This window comes from Neodiprion pinetum, chromosome 2 (assembly GCF_021155775.2).
Source record: "Neodiprion pinetum isolate iyNeoPine1 chromosome 2, iyNeoPine1.2, whole genome shotgun sequence".
NCBI classification, from domain to species: Eukaryota; Metazoa; Arthropoda; class Insecta; order Hymenoptera; family Diprionidae; genus Neodiprion; species Neodiprion pinetum.
Window position 1 is genome coordinate 16,826,133 of NC_060233.1, and position 19,924 is coordinate 16,846,056.

A 19,924-nucleotide genomic window follows, 5' to 3' on the forward strand; every position below is an offset into this window, starting at 1 on the left:
ACGATCTCCTAGATGAAACGAAATCGCTTCAGAAAAATTTAATTTACTCAACGACTTAGATCTCGCCTCATTTGTTATAGTTTACGTTAAATATTTGAAGTTTTTATATGCAAATCAGTTTCAAATTCTCTGCGGCTTTGTTATAGGACCTAGTGGGAAAAATATTACTCCGTACACGAAGATGGCATTTGAAGGACGGGACTACCCGCTGTATTGAAACACCTTAAATTGCAAATTTCCGAGAAGAGTGGACGTTCGGTGCTTATACCTAATCATGTGAGGCAGTCCTTTTCAGTTTTTGTTAAAAAAATGAGAACAATGTGGAAATCGGTTTGTAGGGAAGAAAATACGTTTTGCAAGAAATATAAGTCATGGCTTAATGTATCCTTTCCTGTAGCTGCTAATTCCCAGAACACACCGACCAATAAGGGTGGTCACCCATCGAAAGACTTTTAGTCCGTAAGTCAAAGATAGAAACGGAAGAGACCCGAAGAAATCCGTGAAACGTTGACTACGAACAAGTTATCAACTACTGTTCGAATGAGCCTTCGCTCCTCGAATTGTGATGGATGCAACACTGACGAGTCTAACGAAGACTTCGAGGTATCGAAAGGCTCTGTGAAATAACACCCAAAATTACATTATCCGCAGATGCTGCACTTTCCTATCTGATGGACCGCAAAATGTCGAATAATGACTACCAAGAACCGAGATCTCTGAACATTTGACAGCACTTCCGTATGCCTCCCAATTCCAAAGTGGCAGAAGCTAAAAAAGTGTGTTATCCACCCCGTACGGCTATTAGTATTGCAGAGAGCAAAGCAGAGTTATATTACAGGCTTTACTGAACCATACAGATCAGCGTATTATATTATTTCGACGTGAAGTTATTTCGAGTATTGCTGACGAAAGTGATAAGCAGATGACCCTTGTTTGCAAGTGGGGCTACGATCGAAACTCTGGACAAAGTGTACATATAGACAAAAGTTTCAAGATGACAACACGTCGGATTCAACTGTGTTTTTACTTCAGCTGTGCCAATACAACTCGTGTCTGTCGATGAAAAAACGGATGCTTGTGGATATTGTGACTTGTATGCCGCTAAGATTACAGTTTTTGAACTAAAATACAAAATTGACTGTAAACGAAGAACGCTACATCGAAAATCAGATGAATACACTTGTTCTTTACGAAACAATACTAAATCAGAACGAACTCTCGGTTGAATTTAAAATGATGTTAACGATGAAAGAGGGAAGGGTCTGCAATTCACTGACATTTACCGCGATGCGCAAACTTCCTGTTCATGGTCCACAAATAATAGCTCATGCATTATTGCCGATCCGCCAACTATCGGAAGATGCTTAAGAAGCTAAAAACAAAGACATCAATACTATTGAAGAAGATTTATCACGAAAGTGTTGAAGATCCGGAACAATGGAAGATGTTTCCTATCGGCTTATGATAACATCTGATCCGTACATTTCGAGTGTACGGGCACTTGGGGACAATGAATCTGAGACGGCCAATTTTTTACACTAGACAGTTATATTGGCAATATAGAGAAATCTGCAGCGCTATAGTCGGCCGAGCGCGAAACAAACTCAATCTCAATAAACATGACACAACCCATGACCAGCCCCCTGACACTCACCACAGTTCGTATACTACAAAATTGTACGCGTTTTGTCCCCGTTTTTTAGTTTCTCTACGTGGCGCTAGTAGACTTCTGACACTCTCGCTGCCCTCGCTGACCGCGCGCAAGCTTGTCAGACGACCACTAGCGCCACTAGTGGTGGAGATTGGCGGCAGAATCGAGGGACATTTTGCGAACCTCTTTTAGAAGCGTGTGTCAGGCGGCTGCCCATGACCGTCGAATATAACCCTAGAATACCGCGGGGATAATAACTTGTTAGATTGACACGTATTCTAAGGTTAGATTCAACGGGCATGGGTTACGTTATGTTTATGAGATTGAGTTTGTTTCGCACTCGACCGTCTATGGCGCTGTAGGTTTCTCTGTGTTGCCAACATAAATGTCTAGTGTAACAAATTAGCCTTCTCAGATTCATTGTCCCCAAATGTACATTACCCCAGAAAAAAACATGCAGTTTATCTCTGGAAACTGTAGAATTGTTAATCTCACCTACAATATGTCAATCTACTGCAGGAAATGATTCTGAATTTGACGAGTCCGACGAGGAAATTGTATTCCATTAATTTGTTTTGTAATATTTGAAACTTTTGACGATGCTTTTGCTAAAATGCTTTTTTCGTTTCTATACATAAATTTTTTTTAAGTATTGATGTGTGGATTTTATATAATATAGATGAATATTATTTCTCTGTTTCTCAATTTTAAGCCACGTGACATTCGTCGTCTTCTTGTTAAGTAAAATTTGGGCAAATGTTTACTTTGAATGCGTAATCAATGACCTCAAAAACCCCTGTATAACTACTATCTTCGAAATCTGACATCATTGTTGTTTGAATCGAAGTTCATTTAAGGTTTACTCTCCTTTTTCGGGATTTCGTCCCACTGTGAATCGTAAGACTATAAATGCCGTGAAGTTTCTTAGAACGATCGAGCGAACTGTTACTCGCCTTAAACTTAGATGCTGCACCAAATATTTGTTGGTGATATGTTGAAACCTTTTCGGCTCAAATCGCCTGTGAGAGAGGTTCGCCTAAGGTTCTCTGTTACACAAACCATCTGTAAATTGCCTTTTCAAAACCACTATCTTCGACGTTTGTGATTTTCTTTTTCTTCGTACTTTCATGCTGGTCTTGAAGTATACTGAATAATGTTTTCTTTATTTTTCCTAATTTTCGGTTGAGTCTATCTTTCGATACCGTAATCATGCCTAAGCCTATGGCCCGACTCACCGGTATTCAACCAATTGATAATAATTGTTACTTTCTCATCAATGGTTAGCCTTTTTCTATTCTCCTGTTTTGCCTCGCTCATTCTCCAAGTACAGAAGTTTTTAATAAACTGGAATTATAATTTTAAGCAGAAAGTTCCGATGTTCAGAACGTGACGTCACCCAAAATTTTTTTTCCCTTGACGCAATTGATCTATAGTACTCGTCGACGACGAAAATCAGCTAGCCGGATTCCCCAGTCCGGAAACAACCGCGCAGTAGAGAGGACGTATGAAAATCGTGCTCCGCAGGTTTCGAGTACCAGGTTCTCTATCTCCTGGATCCTGTGCTCCAGGTCCGCTACCTCGTGAAACTCGACTTCCAGGACAAGCGCTCCGTAGTTCCTGCGCTCCAGGACCACGACCTCGTGAAATTCGACTCCCAGGACAAGCGCTCCATAGTTCTGGCTGTCCAGGTCCTTGACCTGGTAACTTTTGACCAAGCTTTATCATTTTTTTTTTGTTTTTTAGTGGGTAAAAGTCCAGAATAGCAGAATTATCAGGTAGTGAGTTATGTTTTAATAATCTACGAATGTACGCTAAACTACTGACAGTGGCATCATACCAGATAGTTTCATCCATTCAGTGCAACTGTGATGATTTTCTCAATTTGTGTGAGTGGTAACCAATCTGTAATTTTTTTTTTCAAGATATTGAAAAAATAAAAAGTCGCTCCACTTTTTGCCAAAATAAGGCATTACTTGCTCAAGTTTCATTGCGATCGCTTCAGCGGTGTGGAAGTTTTGGCTTTCCGGGTTCTCGAGATGTACAGCGCTTCTTTGAACGCACCTTAAAGGTGCCGAAGGGTTGACTACTGCGGGCAAGTACTGTACTGTTTTTACGGCTTATTTTCTGCCATTCTGTTCACTTTCTGGGTTTTTCTATCAAAATCAGCCGTGAGATACTCATAATTCGCAGTGAAATGATCAAACCAAAAAAATTTGCATTCACTTGCCTATAGTAGTCGCTATACCTTCGTTTTCAACGACACCCATGATACAAGGTAAGTCACGAATCTGACCAGCTCTCACTATATTTGCAGGGCTAGTTGTTAAAAAAGCCCCCTTGATATCTGGCTCATCAGTACAAGCCCATGTGGTGAATGGTTCGCAATGCCACACGTAAAACCGTGTGAACACGGTTGTAATATCCAAAGCATTTTTATTACGCAAACACCTGACGAGAGAATCCGAAGTGTTATTCAAACAGCCAACGTAATTGCCGAGTTCAAATGCGCGCTTTGCATAGACAGCCCTGGGTCTGTAGGCCCATTGCACAAGGCCAGATCCGCTTAGCATGATGAACTTATGAAAGAGTCCTGTAATGACGTGAATTGATTACGCCATGTTTCAGCATTTGATTATAACTAGGTTCGTCAACTCATCGATGGAGAAAATTTTTTCAGTACGTCGTACTTGTTGTAAAAATAGAATACGTCGTCCTGATTATTGTAAATGTGATATCAGTCATCCCGTTAAAAGATTTCAATATTCATCAATCAAGTCTGTTGAATATCACCTCAAGCCTTGTTTGACTTCATTCTGAATTCCATCTTACCAATTGTCAATTTCGAAAGCGTCAGAAGGTAAACGCAAGCGCTCCCTGAGCTGTGGCCGAATAACGTCACTCGATCAGGGTCACCGTGAAAGTGTCTGATGTTACGCTGCACCCATTCGAGAGCAAGGACCTGGTCTTTCAGGCCCCAATTTCCGGAAGCCACTTCGTCGCCAGTGCTCAAGAACCCCAAAATACCCAGACGATAGTTGAAGGTAACGAAAACTACATCTTGGTTCAAAAGGTACTTCGGGCTGTACACCGATGAATTAGCGGACCCCATCATGAACCTCCCACCGAGAACGTATACCATTACCGGAAGTAGCGCGGAGTCCTTACCGTCACTTATCTGTATGTATAGGATCCTAAGTCAAATCCAGTTATGTTTGCTTTACAAGACTTCTGATTTTGAACTCATGCTTCTATTCTCGCACAGCAACCGGCTTGCCTGCAAATAAGCAAGCCTCACTTGATGGGAATGATTACCTGCGGTGTGAACACGTTCAGGTTTAGACAATCTTCGTCTCCAAGGTAAGTGATATGGTCTGTGCCACTTATTTGGGGACAAAAGTTTCCGTCGGCAGTAGCGTTTCGTATTCCTTCCCAACCACCCGCCGGCACGGGGTTCGCGAATCTGCGATACAAAGAGAACTTTTGTTATCGGATTCATGACGAGAGTTAACGAAGGCTGCGACTTCTTCAGTTGAAACATTTCAACCGATGGTATGTCTGCTTCTCGCAAGACCTTGCTATTTTGAATGTTGTTCTTATATATTCATCATTGATATTCATTCACCCATAGAATTCTTATCGCCTAATCAGCAGGTTTAAAATTGGGTCTAACAGTCGGTTACTCCGAGCCGCACCTTGCTTACCTTCATATCAAGATTTGTATCTGACCTGTTGTGAACCCGATGAAATCGTGCAACCCTAGTCCTTCGAATTAATTTCCGTTCGTAACCATCTGATCCATCTTAACAAACAAACCCGTCCACTAGTTGGAAATAAATGAATATTTAGTTTCACATAGTTCGACTGACAAACGCCAGATAAGATTACATAGAAACAGAGTTAGGTTTGTCAGTGTTGTATAGACATTGTGAGTGTTATGTCACGCACTTACGGAAATGGAAGGAACTGCAAACTTTGTTTATTGAAGTATATCTACTTCTTTTGATAACTTTCTTGTTTTCACGAACACTGTGTTTTCAAGTGTACGCGAGTGTTCAATAACATTTTTGTAATTATAATTATTACAGTGTTTTCGAAAGTATACAGACTCAATTGAATAGTCGAAAGAAACGGTCAAAGAATGATTCTTCAAATGATGATCTTGCTATAAATCAAAAATGCGCCTAATCAACTGTTCTCTATACAGTGAAACTTGCCAATACCGGACATCTTCGGGACGAAAAATGTTGTCTATTACTGAATAGTGTATGCTATTCAGAACAATATTAACGTCTGAATTATACTTCTGGGGACGTTTAGAGTGTCCGTTTTGAAGAGGAATCCGTTGTTGGGAGGTGTCCGTTAAGGAGGGAGACCCAGTTAGCATTTTGAAAAAATCGTTTTTTTCCATTTTCTAAAATAACAATATTTCAAGAGTATTTTCCGAATGATGACATGCAAATCGGACCGTTATTCGCAAAGATGTATAACTTCGAAGGGCGCCGTGTCTGACAAAGCAAACCGGCGCTCCCTCGAAAATACTCGAGAGGCATCGGTAGCTCGTCGTCAACGAAAAACTGCTGCAGGTGCAGCTAACAAAGCGGAGAACGGCGCAGTATGTGGCCCAGGAACAGACGATCCAATGTAAGTTATAAATTAAATTTTTTATCTGCATACAAATCGTACCCAAAACTTGAAACGCGTTTTTCTCGAAGCCATGTTTTCGAAGTCGGTGATCACTGTAACTCGAGAACGGCTTTACTGATCGGTTTGAAATTTGTCTCACTTCTTCTATACATAATTGTCTTCCGGACGAAATGAGGATTTTTTTTTTTTGGACATTTATTTATTTTTTTTTATTGCCAAAAATGTGAGTGAAATTTTGGTCAAAACGACACTTTTGACTTTCAACGTCCGCCATTTTGTGAAAAATTGAAATTTTTCAAAACCCTTCGTTGATCCGGATCATTATATCATTAACCGAAGATCCCCCCCCCCCTCTTTTGTTGGATTCAGATGATCCATTGCTGCGCGAGAGTGATCACCGCAACTACCTCTTTTTTCTGCAAACGTCCCGCCCATTGCCTCGTACTGGCTTATTTTATAATATTTTTCTTTTGAAAAATTATAATGTGTACTTTAAATATATATCTTTTATATGAAAAAACTGTTGTTATAAATTATTTTGTCGTTTGGCCAAAAAAAATTCGGAAAAAAAGTCTTTTTCTGGACGTTCCAACTGGGTCTCCCCCTTAACAGAAGTTTGACATCCCAAGTGTACGTATGTATATATGTAACCAATTTCTTTGCCGGACGATATCTTGAGACCGAGTTACCGTATTCCGATGATTTTGGCTTTCATCGGTTCGGTACGTTTTCAATTATTCGAGTTACAAAATTACAAAACGTCGGATAAAAATGATGATATCTTAAGATTGGGTAAATGGAATTAAATATAAATTGGTATCGTGAGGTTTTTGGGTCGCTTATCACGAATCTAAGGTCAGATTTGCATAGTCCAGATTTGGTGAATTCAATAATCTGATATCGAACAAAAATCATTTGAATTTCGATGAAAATCGGTACTCGTAAATTTGTCAGGTGGCTGATCACGAATTTGAAGTCCGATTGTGAAATCGAAAAAAGTAATCCAATATGATGGCAAAACATCTAAACAGATTCCGATTTTGGTAGAAATTGTTAGGCGAAGTTTTTTGGTTCACCGATAACAAATCCAAGGTTAGACTTCCAAACTTTGAAATGGTGGATCCATTATAGTGGATTAAAATTTTAGAAATTGTCATTTTTTCACGCAAAATAGTATCCGAGAGCTTTAAAAGCGTTGATAACGAATCTGATTTTGTAGCATGAAATTCGAATTAGTTATTATTATTATTTTTTATCTACAAACTTGGAAGCTGCAGTGTGAGAACGGGTAGTTCGAGGGTTGGCTCATGGCCAGTCTGAAACTGTTTCATGAATGAAGATTTAAAATTAAGATATTACGATATCAAAAATTCATCTTAAAAAAAAAAAATTACTGAATTAGGATGATTCGTATGAATTTTTTCACACGAAAGTGTATGTAGCCTTCAGATCTTTTTACAATATTTTCATACATGTCTTGCTTTTAGACCCATTCGGCCAATTTCAGTGAATTATGGATCGTGTTGTTCCTGAACTAATTCTTTATAAATCTTTCAGTATGCATTCTCTTCAATGCTCGGTTTATAGATGTTTTCGTCAGAAGTTTTCACTTTATTTGTACTTCTGGGGCATATTATTTTTTATTCGAAGCTATGAAACGAACGTATTTTGTTATTATTTCACTGAATGCAATCTTTGTGTTAATGGACCTTTCCACCCATTCCAAATTCCTAAGTTTGTAGGTAGTTAAAAGTGCCACATCAGTTGCATTTACATGATGATTCCTATGATAAAAAACATAATGGAATCGGTAAGCACTAAATTTATGTACTTCACTTACCGCTTATTTCCTACCGGTGGTTGCGCATAAGGAATTCCCAGAAAGGCCGACACTTTTCGGCCATGGGTGGTGGTCATAATTTTTCCCCGCAGAGTCCCTTGGGGAATAGTCACTTCCGGTTGAGTAGTTCCACCGAGGTAACCGGCACTCGACGCGAAAAAAATGCTTAGCAATAGTGAGAGAAAAAGACACTCCGCCCCTGAATATGAAACCATTGTCGTCACACGTCGTTGTCCGATGAGAACAAACTCGAATCTGGCGAATCTTGCTGGTGGGATTGTTTTATGGCTTCGAACTGTTTGTCCATCGCGAACGAGTTCGACATGCCAATCGTCAAACATGATATTCAAGCTGTCCAACGACCGTCGCACAAACAATATAACATACATTTGTCTCGGTATCACTCGGAGATGCAATGCGTTAAACCACCTTAGTTATTGATACTCACTCCTCATTTCACGTTTCAGACTTCACACCGACAATAAGTGCAAATACTCGAGTCTGATACAGCCAACTGAATTTCCAATGGTTTCGTATCGTCCAGCCCTTTACATAATAAAGAAGTGTAAAGAAACTCTGTTGTTGATTCTCGTTAAACTAATCACTGCCAGGCAGATTCTTAATTGCCGCATCACTGCGAAATTCTTCTCATTGAAAAACCGCCTAGAGTCGCTCGACGCAGTATATATGGATCCAAGTTTCTGAGTAAGTATGCATATCTTTTTTTATCCACGACGACTGAATTCATTCTGCAATTTCAATAACTCACCCAAAATAATTTATCGTCAGTCCATGGCATCAAGTACCTGCACAATCAATAAATTTGTTGAACACTTCTCAGTTATTTGAGATCCCATATATTAAATAGAACTCTGACAATTAGGTAATTTGTCTATATCATATGTACTATACATATTATGATATAATACATTAGATTGGATTGTGTGATAAACGCTTCATACATCATTTATCTATCGATCAGTGATCAGGTTACCTGTTCACTAATTGTAATCAGAAACCAACTTGGTCGAAAAGGTATTTGAACTATCTGTCACATCATCCGATACAGCGAAAAGTCGCTACGATGTTCAATTTAGCGAATAGAGCGGTATTGCTATCTGATGAAGTCTTTCATGACATTAAACTGGAATTAGTACATCCCGTCCTGAGTATCAATAATTACCCGGATTTCTTCATTTCAAATCATATGTACCGGACTCTGAGAAAAGAGTCTTGTTATAATAAATAAATATATTTCGTTGAATATTTTCAGGAACCATTTTTTAACCGTTAAAAAACTTATTACCGTGTAATGAATATATGTGCCGTTACAACTAGAATCAAAATTTTATAGTATTTGAATTGAGTATAATATTCAACTCTCACTAAAATATGTCTATTATTGAAAAGATACTCTAAAATTGTGGCTGATAAAGCGAGATTTGGTTCGAATTTTTTTTTCTTTTATCAAAAAATTAGCACTAATTGTGAAAGATTTCACTCCGTGTTATGCCACATGAAGATTTATTAACAGTTAACTAATCTTATTTGAGGATTCAAGTTCATAAACTCACCATTCGCACGTTCCAAGCACGTTCTGTATATTTTAAACGCAGTTCGTCGGCCGAGCGATTGATTTACAATAAAAACCAGTGTGACAATGCAACGGTAATGTTATGGAGCTGATGTTACAACTTGGGGCGTATCCGAACTTCTTTCAACATTTAAGTGTTAGTGCAGCGTGTTTTTGTTCATAAATTCCTGATCTGGATGCGCGATATTATGTTTGAGGTTAGGTACGTGCGATGTAAGATTTGTTTCCGGCTCACACGTAAACATTCCGACGTTCGTCTCACCGATTCGATTCAAACGCACGGTACGTAAAGTTCATGCCCCAAGAACGACGTGCGCTTTTCGTCCGTTCCAGAGTGTGTAGGTTTGGAAAAAGTGACAGCGGTTGTATCCGTAGTACGATAATGAGGCAATAAGGAGCTCAGCATCACTAAATACGATTTTCAATAAAATAGATGATTGATCAACTATTAATAAATATTCATCCGGTACCATTATTTGAGTAGTTTATGATTGTGTTCGTCTGTTTTATACCACAGGATACTAATTCTAAAGAAATAGATGACTCATTAACTATCAACAAATCTTCATTTCACCGAAAAAAGTAAATACAAATGCGCGATTTCTTATCTACAACTAAATATTTATTTGGCCTTATTCAAATATATGATTTGTTAACAGTAAATAAATCCTGTTCACTATAACAAGACTTTTTTCTCAGTTATTTGTGGTTCGATGAATAATAAGTAATATCTGTTGTTTAACCACTGTCTGGGAACTCTGACCTATTTCCTTTGGTTAGATGTAGACTTAAGTTCGCCCGTAAAAGGAGCTTTGCCTACGCAGGCGTGAATCTTAAGAATGACCAAAAATAATCGATTTTTGATTAAATAAGCTTTTTGATAGTATCAGCCTCGTAATTTCAAACGAATCTACCTCCAAGAGGCCGGAGAGGGCAACACGCCGGGGCGAGAAATATGGTCGGCAGTCCTAACCGAGAGAGGTGTACATGACCGAACTTCGAAGAGAACAGACGTTATTCAGAGTACAGAACTGTTTTGCAGACTGAACGTTTTATGACTCGAATCTACCTCTCTACCAAATGTCCAGTTATCAACACAGAGCAACAGGATCATTCTCAGGGCGTTTTGAATAAATCATGGACTGGCCAGAAACCTGAGTGCAAGGTATCAGCCTGCGTGGGTGCGGGATCCGGTAGGGAAGTTGGTCAGGGAAATCAAAATACACAGGTGTGATATAACTAAGCTTTATTCCGCGTGTATCTCCGACTACGACCTCGTATACTCAGACGCTCTCCGGCTCTCCTCGCTGAGAGCCCCCCTCCTAGCGGTACGTATGCGCTCGCATTGCTTGGCAGTGTTGACTCTATACACTGCCTACTTTCCGTGCGCGTATACATCACACTGAGGTTAGCTGAAAAAACATCGGCAACATAGCGGCGGTACAAGTTGGACGATTACATATAATGAAGAATTTATTCAAGGAATGAACGGAATATATAGATATGTAAGTACATTTTTTTAACGGCGTATACAATATAAACCTACTCATCCTGTCCAAGGACTACCTATTGATTCAAGACTATTGAAAACAAACAAATTCCATTATAAACAGCTACAAACGGAATCAACACTACCACAAATGACGACAAACGAAACGAAGTTACTACAAACGAAAGAAACATAACAAAGTTATTAAAAGCAAAAAAAATGGTACAACAATCAACTAAAAACGATTCTGAAGCACGTCGGACGATTTTAGTAAATTTTGGAGGAACTACAAACGAAAAAATCAGTATTACAAACAACTACTAACGTTTCCGAAGCGAGTAGGACGTTTGTAGTAAATTTTGAAGGAATTCCAAACGAAAAAAATTGTACTACAAACAACTACAAAAGATTTCGAAACATTAGTTGGCTGCAGGGCCACAGAAATTCAAGCTAAAAAAAAAAAAACATATTTTTCTTCCCTTTTACTACAAACAAAAATATCTTCACTGCAATCAACTACAAACGATTCTGTACGGAAAACTACCGACAAATTCGATTTTTTTCAAAATGGGGTGACATTTTTTTTTTTTTTTTTTAAATCTATTCATTTATTCATTTATTCATTTTACTGCTGGAAGTAGATTCTATCGAGGTGTGTTGCACCTGTGCATTTCAACCCCTTATGTTTTTTTTTTGGCGCTACTACAAACGAAATCATTGTTACTACAAACAACTACTTACAAAAACCTACAAGAATCAACAAAAAATGATTGAGTTTTTTTAAGTCGGGTGCTAGGTTCACATAGGTATGATATTGTTTTAATCGAGTGGACGAATTCTGAAACGTAAAAAAAACGCACGAGGATGAGGCTTAAGAATTGGTAGAACAAGACGAAAGGACTCATGTTATATGCAAGGAATAGTTGATAGATGATTTAATTCAGAAAATCACCATTGATTGTGATCTCGCGATCAGGCGGAACAGTGATTGTGTGAAAACATTTGAAACAGGTATTATGGCTAACTTTCACCACATCATTTTAAATGACGAGTCGCTGCTGCATAATGATTTTCTGATACAAAGCGATTCTCGATAGCAAGAAACGAAAGAATGGAACATATTGAATAGTCATCTCCATGGAGCAACTCTTCATCAAGATGTTGCTAAAGCTATCCAACTGATTTTCGGAAAAATTCCGGAAATTTATTGCAACGCTGCGTCAGAAGATATGCTACCAACATGCAAACCATGGTGATAATAACATCGTCTGGCGGATAACACTCAAATCAGATCACAGTGGCACGAATTTCGTTAACATTGCTGCTACTATTGGCCCAAGGCGTATGGCATTTACCGACCAGGGTGTTCATATTCGATTTGATTGACGAAGACTCCCATTTATCGCGTAACGCCACCGTACACACAAATCGTACACATTCTGACCATCACACATCGCAGTTTCCTCAAGAATAGATACTATTGAAATGTTCATTGTTGGGTAAGAATTTAGAAGATATAGAAAACACGAAAATATCCTTGACAAATTGAGTCTATAGCTGTGCTATCGTTTTCATTAATATTTCGAAGTCTTATCATGATGAATGAAAAGCTAGCAAATAGTATGTTTCGCACCTACATTATGCCGAGTACAAAACGAATTTCGAGCATGAAAGTGAGATCACAAAAAGGAAATTCATTCTTTAGAGGATGCTATATTCAGTCGTTACAGATTGCGTTATATGTCACACATTTTGAATATTATCAAAACCTACGCATCACTGCTGTGAAAATGCTGTAATGAACGCAATTCTACAAACAATGCCGAATACAAACATCTAAAAAAAAAATTACCCTCAAGCACTAATAATGACGAGAAATGTATTTCTGTAAGCGAAATACTACTAATTATTGGAATAAATTTCCTAGCCGCATTCTCGCAATATACGGAAAAGTATCTGTTTATTTTTGTTCGACATTGCATGCAGAATTTCGATGATTTTGGCATTTTTACAGGAATACCGCGTTTGATTGGTCGATAAATATTGACGGTAAAATCTTCTAGCGGTGGCATATTAGTGGATGAACCCGATGGCTTCTGCCTCTGCCGTACTTCTTTCCAAGTTGGCCCAAAATTGCATTCGCTCTGTTGCGAAGAAATGTTTAACCTCCAGCGTGGTTTCGGATCTGTCCCCTATCTGTAGGAAATTGTCCTTTTTCGAGTACGGCTCCCACGTTGTATTTCCACGAAAAAACGAAGTTGAAGGTTTACTGAAAATGCATGCTATCGTTGTGAATCATATGTATCATCAGATATTCTCATTATTGGAAAAAACCTACCCGTGATTCGCAAAAGATGTCCACAATTGCACCATAATTTCCCTCATTTGTAGATCTTTTTCATTTGGGGTTTTGTTGAGAGCTAACATCATATTGTAGTCTACATTTGGAAAAATGTAACCAACGTCATCCGTGTGTGCTACTCCGTAGTCGTTCAAAGTGTTGCCGGAAACGTAAGTGTTACTCCAGGTGCCCCGATATCTGAAGGCGTAGAAATATTGGGGATTTACTGCCACTGCATGCTGGTATAACAGGGAGGAGTACATCGGATAGGTGAACGAAGCGTCACCGATGAGTAACGTCAAGTTAGTCAGCAACTGCAAGAGAAGGGATTCATAAATGGCGCATCACCTAAGCACTCAATTCTTTAGTTGGCACGATACGGATAATTAAAAAACATTTCAAGTCAACGATCATCAGAACTGATACGACATAAACTTTTTTCACCCACAAGTATTACATACAGCCTGTAGTTTTTTGTGAAATCAACTATTTTCGATTCATTTCTGCTAAACGACGCTACTGGAATACAATTTTCAATTGGGAGACTGGTAAGGTATAAGCTCCTGATATAATCTGCGCGTACAGTATCAATTTCACATGATGGTAGAAATCATTCGTTCAGGTCAAAAGATGACTGCAGCGACCAAACTCCATAATTGTGCCAACTATCGGTGAATTTCTGTCAAATATGTTAATGAATTTCGTGATCAGTTTTCAGATGTTTAAATTTTTCAGCGACATCATATGACTGGGAAATATAACCACTGGAACTCTTTAGTTTGAAAACATTCATGACTTCCAGCCCTCCTACATAACTGGATATGCATACAGTACGAAAGCTTATTGCATTCGAATCGTTAGATTTGAATATCTTATCACTCACCTCACTTCTATTCATTGTTTGAATGTTATTGAAGTAGTACGACTTGGCCGCCTTGACCCAAGCGGCTCCAGAGTCCGGTTGATACGACCAGTACAACATAATCGGCAGCAAATAATCAAAGTTTTCCAGAAACTCTACAAGCCGATCCGCATTTTCATACATCGCTGGTGAAATAAGTAAGATGATTGAATAATTGAACAAATGCGAGAGTCATAAAAGACTATTATCACAGAGCGAGAACCTGACAAATTTTCAAAGCCTCAAAATCATGCCTCAACTTTCTGTTTATCTGATGTACAGAATAATGTATATGTATACTAGGCTGATTCAAAAAAAACGGCTAATTTTTTTTTTTCAAAATCCTCACATAAAAACTTCCGAGAAGGTGTGAAAAGACGCCTGTAAAAAGCAGAGCCCTTAATATTATTATTAAGAGGTCGCGCATCGGAAATTTCTATTTCCCGTTTAAATAACACAGGAATAAATTTTTTTAAATTTTGCAATTTCGTATTTGTGCAACGGCTCATTGAATTAGCGGACCAAAGCATATTTTTGTAGGAAATTTGACGCTCTACAAAAAAAGTCCTCACAAAGTTTTCGATAGTCACACTCCTTCAAAAGTTATTCGAGGTCAAAGTTGAACTTACAAAAAAATTCAATGTTTTTTTTTTTTTTCGATGATGCTATGAATCTTTTCTCATTATTTTGTTATAAAGATATATTTAATAAATATATCTTACTCTAATTGGGCTTCTTCAATCATTAATTTTCCCATCGAGTCAATATAAAGTTACCTTACAAAAATGCGATGTTAAATAGTAAACATGTTATCATGGAGAATCCATAACTGATGCACTTGACTATTTAAAAATGTAATTGTTCCGAAATCTATCCTCTTTATAACAAAATAATGAGAAAAGATTCATAGTATCATCGAAAAAAAAAAAACATTGAATTTTTTTGTAAGTTCAACTTTGACCTCGAATAACTTTTGAAGGAGTGTGACTATCGAAAACTTTGTAAGGACTTTTTTTGTAGAGCGTCAAATTTCCTACAAGAACGTGCTTTGGTTTGCTAATTCAATAAGCCGTTGCAAAAATACGAAATTGCAAAATTTAAAAAAATTTGTTCCCGTGTTATTTAAACGGGAAATAGAAATTCCCGATGCGCGACCTCTTAATAATAATATTAAGGGCTCTGCTTTTTACAGGCGTCTTTTCACACCTTCTCGAAAGTTTTTATGTGAGGATTTTGAAAAAAAAAAATTAGCCATTTTTTTTGAATCAGCCTAATGTATACATATACATCATATATATAAATATATATATATATATATATATATATATATATATATATATATATATATATATATATATATATATATATATATATATGTAAAGAAAATCACGACACTCGTGTACTTCTGTCGTGCTTCTCTCAAGTTTTGAATCTGCCGCGTTACCGACGAAGGCCACCGACCGATGGCGCGGTAGAGCACGGGCTTGGGGAGACGACCAGTAAATTTTGAGAGAAAAAAATTCAAAAAGAAAATATTCAACAACGTTGAACGAATGAGATAGCGGTTATCACGGGACCTTTATATAGAAATAAAATATAGGAATTAGAAGCTTTAAATGTTGTTTCTCTTACTTTTACAGGTAAGAACTAAGGTTATTAGTGAGTTTTGTACATAGTGTAAATACATAGTGTAAATAAATCTCTTACTTTTACAGAAACGCAATTGAGTTTTTGATTCTAACCTAAACTGGACGTGGAAAGACTTATTACAAAACAACATTTCTGCAAATATTTCAAGAAAATGGAAAAACTAAGATTTGATTTCAAGATGAGGGGGTCGGCAGATGGAAAGGCAACAATATTATGCCTAATCTCAATAGGCACACCCGATGGTCGCACGTTTGACGTGCCAGATGAATATCAACCAACACATTTACACAAAGAGCTGATAACAACACAAACATTCGTTAAGGTAAAAAAGACACTAACAAAGAGACACCAATATAGAAAAGTGTGGATCAGCTTAACAGAAGATTTATCTAAAGTATATTTGGATGAAGAAGAAAATTTACAATTTGGAGATTACTATTTAGAGGATGTTACAGAAAAAGTAGTAGTTGAAACTGCACAAAATACTACGGATGAAACAATAAAAAAATTATTGGAAAAAGTGCTCGAAGAGAAACAGCTAAAATCAGAAATTCAGAACTTGGGGAAAATAGCAAAAGATTTTATGATCGGAAAATTTGATGGAAAAAGTTCAAATGCCCATCAATGGATACAGGAATTTGAGAAAGAGTGCGAACGCTGTATGGTAACAGAAGACAGGAAAATAATTGAAATTTTTAAATTTTTCCTTGAAAAAGCTAGTGCAGACTGGTATAGCTGTATGATTCTGAAATTCACAGTGGAATCAGAATGGAGCAAGTGGAAAAAAAACTTTTGTGAAACTTTTGCAAATAAAGGGTGGTCTCCAATTAGATACGCTATGGCTTTTAAATATCAAGCAGGCTCTTTGCTCGATTATGCTCTGAAAAAAGAAAAATTGTTACTAGAAATAAGAAAATCGATAGATACTGAGACACTAGTAGACCTTATAGCGGTCGGCTTACCAAACCACGTGTCCGACAAAATTGACAGAGAAACTTTGCATGGAACGGAAGATCTCTACAACGAAATTGGTAAATTAGAACATCTTGTGGACAGAATTAGAATGGAAAAAAAAGAAAAATACGCTGATAGAAAATTCAAAAAAGTTGAAGAAAAGAAACCATGCCAAATCTGTGAAGATGAGAAAAGAGGTAAACGTTATCATCCTGAATCAACTTGCTGGTTTAGGGAAAAAAATGAAAAGAATAAAAGGACGGAACTAATAAAAAATGTCAATAATTCAGAGTTAGAAATAGAACTAAATGAAAAAAGTCCAAAAAACTCGAAGTAACACCATTAATAAAAATCGAGTTACTATTGAATGATTCTCTAGTAGTTTCTGGAATTTATGATTCAGGCTCAAATGTGTCATTAATTAATGCAAAATTATTGAAGATAAAACAAAAAAATTCAGAAAACATGGGAATGGTAAAATTGAAAACTATTAATGGTGTAAAGAAAACAAAAGGTATGGTAACTTTAAAAATAAAAATTTACAATATTGAAAAAACTATGGATATCTTTATTGTGGATAATGAAAATTTTAATTATGATTTTCTAATCGGTCTGGATTGCATCAAGAATTTCAATTTAATCCAAAATGAAGATCTAAGGATCATACAACGTAACAATAAAGAAATAAACAAAAATGCCCCGAATAAAGAAGATATAGAGAATAAAAATGTCGAGATTCCTGATGTACTAGGTGACAAACATGAAAAAAAAAAAATATTTATACTCGGAAGCATCAAAACAAGAAAACAAATACATGAACAAATGGGAAGTAAATTTCAACGAGCATATAAACACTAATGAATTTGAAATTTCAGTAAATCATTTAAGTTTACATCAACAACGAGAAATTGATAAATTGATAGATAAACACAGATCAGTATTTGCTAAAGACAAATATGACGTCGGCACTGTAAAGGATTATGAGGCCCATATCGACCTAACGGTAGATAAATATTGTTACAAACGCCCATACAGATGCACGATTGAAGATAGAAAAGAAATAGAGAATCAAATAGCAAAACTATTGGAAAAAAAACTGATCGAAGAATCATACAGGCCGTTTGCTGCCCCAGTTACTCTGGCATATAAAAAAGAAGATGAAAGAAAATCAAGATTATGTATAGACTTCAGAGAATTGAATAAAGTCGTTGTCCCTCAATCACAACCCTTCCCACTGATTGAAGATTTGATGGTGAAAACAGTAAACAGCAAATATTTCACAACGTTGGACATTAATTCTGCATTTTGGTCAATTCCTCTGAAAATTCAAGATAGACACAAAACTGCATTCATAACACAGGAGGGCCATTTCCAATGGACTTGCCTCCCATTCGGACTGAAAACAGCTCCAGCAATTTTTCAGAGAATATTGGGAAACATCACAAGAAAATACAAGCTCTCTGATTTTGCAGTAAATTTTATAGATGACATCATAGTCTTTTCAAGAACTTTTGAGGAACATATAACACACTTATCAAAATTGCTGGAGGCAATATTAACCGAAGGGTTCCGGCTAAAATTTTCAAAATGCACCTTTGCAAATAATCATGCGAATTATTTAGGTCACAGAATAGAAAATAATTCAGTAAAACCTCTGAAAGATTATTTAACGGCTGTCAAAAATTTTCCAGTCCCAGAAACAAGAAAAAATATACGTCAATTTCTGGGAAAAATAAATTTTCACCACAAGTTTATACCACATATTGCAATCATTCTGGACCCATTACACAACCTATTGAGAAAAGACGTACAGTTCAACTGGTCAGAAGAGTGTCAAGAATCGTTTGATAGAATAAAATCACTAATGTGCTCGGAACCAGTCTTGAAAATTTTTGATCCAGAGGTTCCAATTGATATTTACACAGATGCAAGCATCAAAGGAGTGGGAGCTGTGCTGAAACAAAGAGATGAAAATGGAGATAGTAAGCCAGTGGCTTATTTCTCAAGAAAATTAACTGAGGCTCAAAAGAAAAAGAAACCGATATACCTTGAATGCTTGGCAATAAAAGAAGCCGTAAAGTACTGGCAGCACTGGCTTATGGGAAAAACATTCATAATCTACACCGACCATAAACCCTTGGAACACATGAACGTAAAGGCTAGAACGGATGAAGAACTAGGGGATTTGACATACTATTTATCCCAATATGATTTAAAAATAAAATATAACCCAGGAAAATCAAACCAAGAAGCAGACTGCTTAAGTAGGAATCCAGTTCTAGACCCTTATGAAGACACAGAAGATTTCCTGAAAGTGATAAATTTAATAAATCTAGAAGATATAAAAAGTGACCAAAATAAAAATCTAAATATACAACGTGATAAAAACAAACTGACAAAAAAAAATGAAATTTACTACAAAAAGACAAAAAAAAGAGAAAAAATCGTATTATCAGAAGATTTAAGTAAAAACCTGATAGAAAATGTACACAAAACTTACTGCCATATTGGAAGAACTCAAATGCTGAATAAAATAACACCATTTTATACAGCGAAAAATCTCATTGAGAACATGAAAAAAATCTGTGATACTTGTGAAACTTGCAAAAAAAAACAAATCAAGAAAAAAATCTAAATATGGTTTGATGTCACACTTGGGGCCAGCGTCATATCCTTTTGAAATTATATCTATCGACACCATTGGAGGTTTTGGTGGATCTCGTTCAACAAAAAAATACCTACATCTTCTCGTTGACCATTTTACGAGATACGCTTATATTCTAACATCAAGAAATCAAAACTCCAATGACTTTATAAAATTAACCAAGAATGTGACACAAAGTTACAACATCAACATGAT

General features: G+C 36.9%; 1 protein-coding gene across 5 annotated transcripts in view; it reads right to left on the reverse strand.

Annotated features, from left to right (window-relative positions):
- Positions 1-19,924, reverse strand: part of LOC124212733 (esterase E4-like) — a 53,918-nt gene that overhangs the window by 20,500 nt on the left and 13,494 nt on the right. For 2 of the 5 annotated variants that reach the window (XM_069133450.1, XM_069133449.1), the window contains exons 5-7: positions 14,443-14,606; positions 13,557-13,873; positions 12,934-13,487 (exon numbers count right to left, since the gene is read on the reverse strand). The exons of 1 other annotated variant lie outside the window; for it this stretch is intronic. In XM_069133450.1, coding sequence (XP_068989551.1) covers positions 13,292-13,487; positions 13,557-13,873; positions 14,443-14,606 — 677 coding nt within the window. In that variant the 3' untranslated portion in view covers positions 12,934-13,291. Of the gene's footprint in view, positions 1-3,878; positions 4,242-4,480; positions 4,827-4,963; positions 5,112-8,135; positions 8,468-12,933; positions 13,488-13,556; positions 13,874-14,442; positions 14,607-19,924 lie in introns of those variants that run through there. 2 more of the 5 variants (XM_046613069.2, XM_069133447.1) reach the window with 2 other exon arrangements.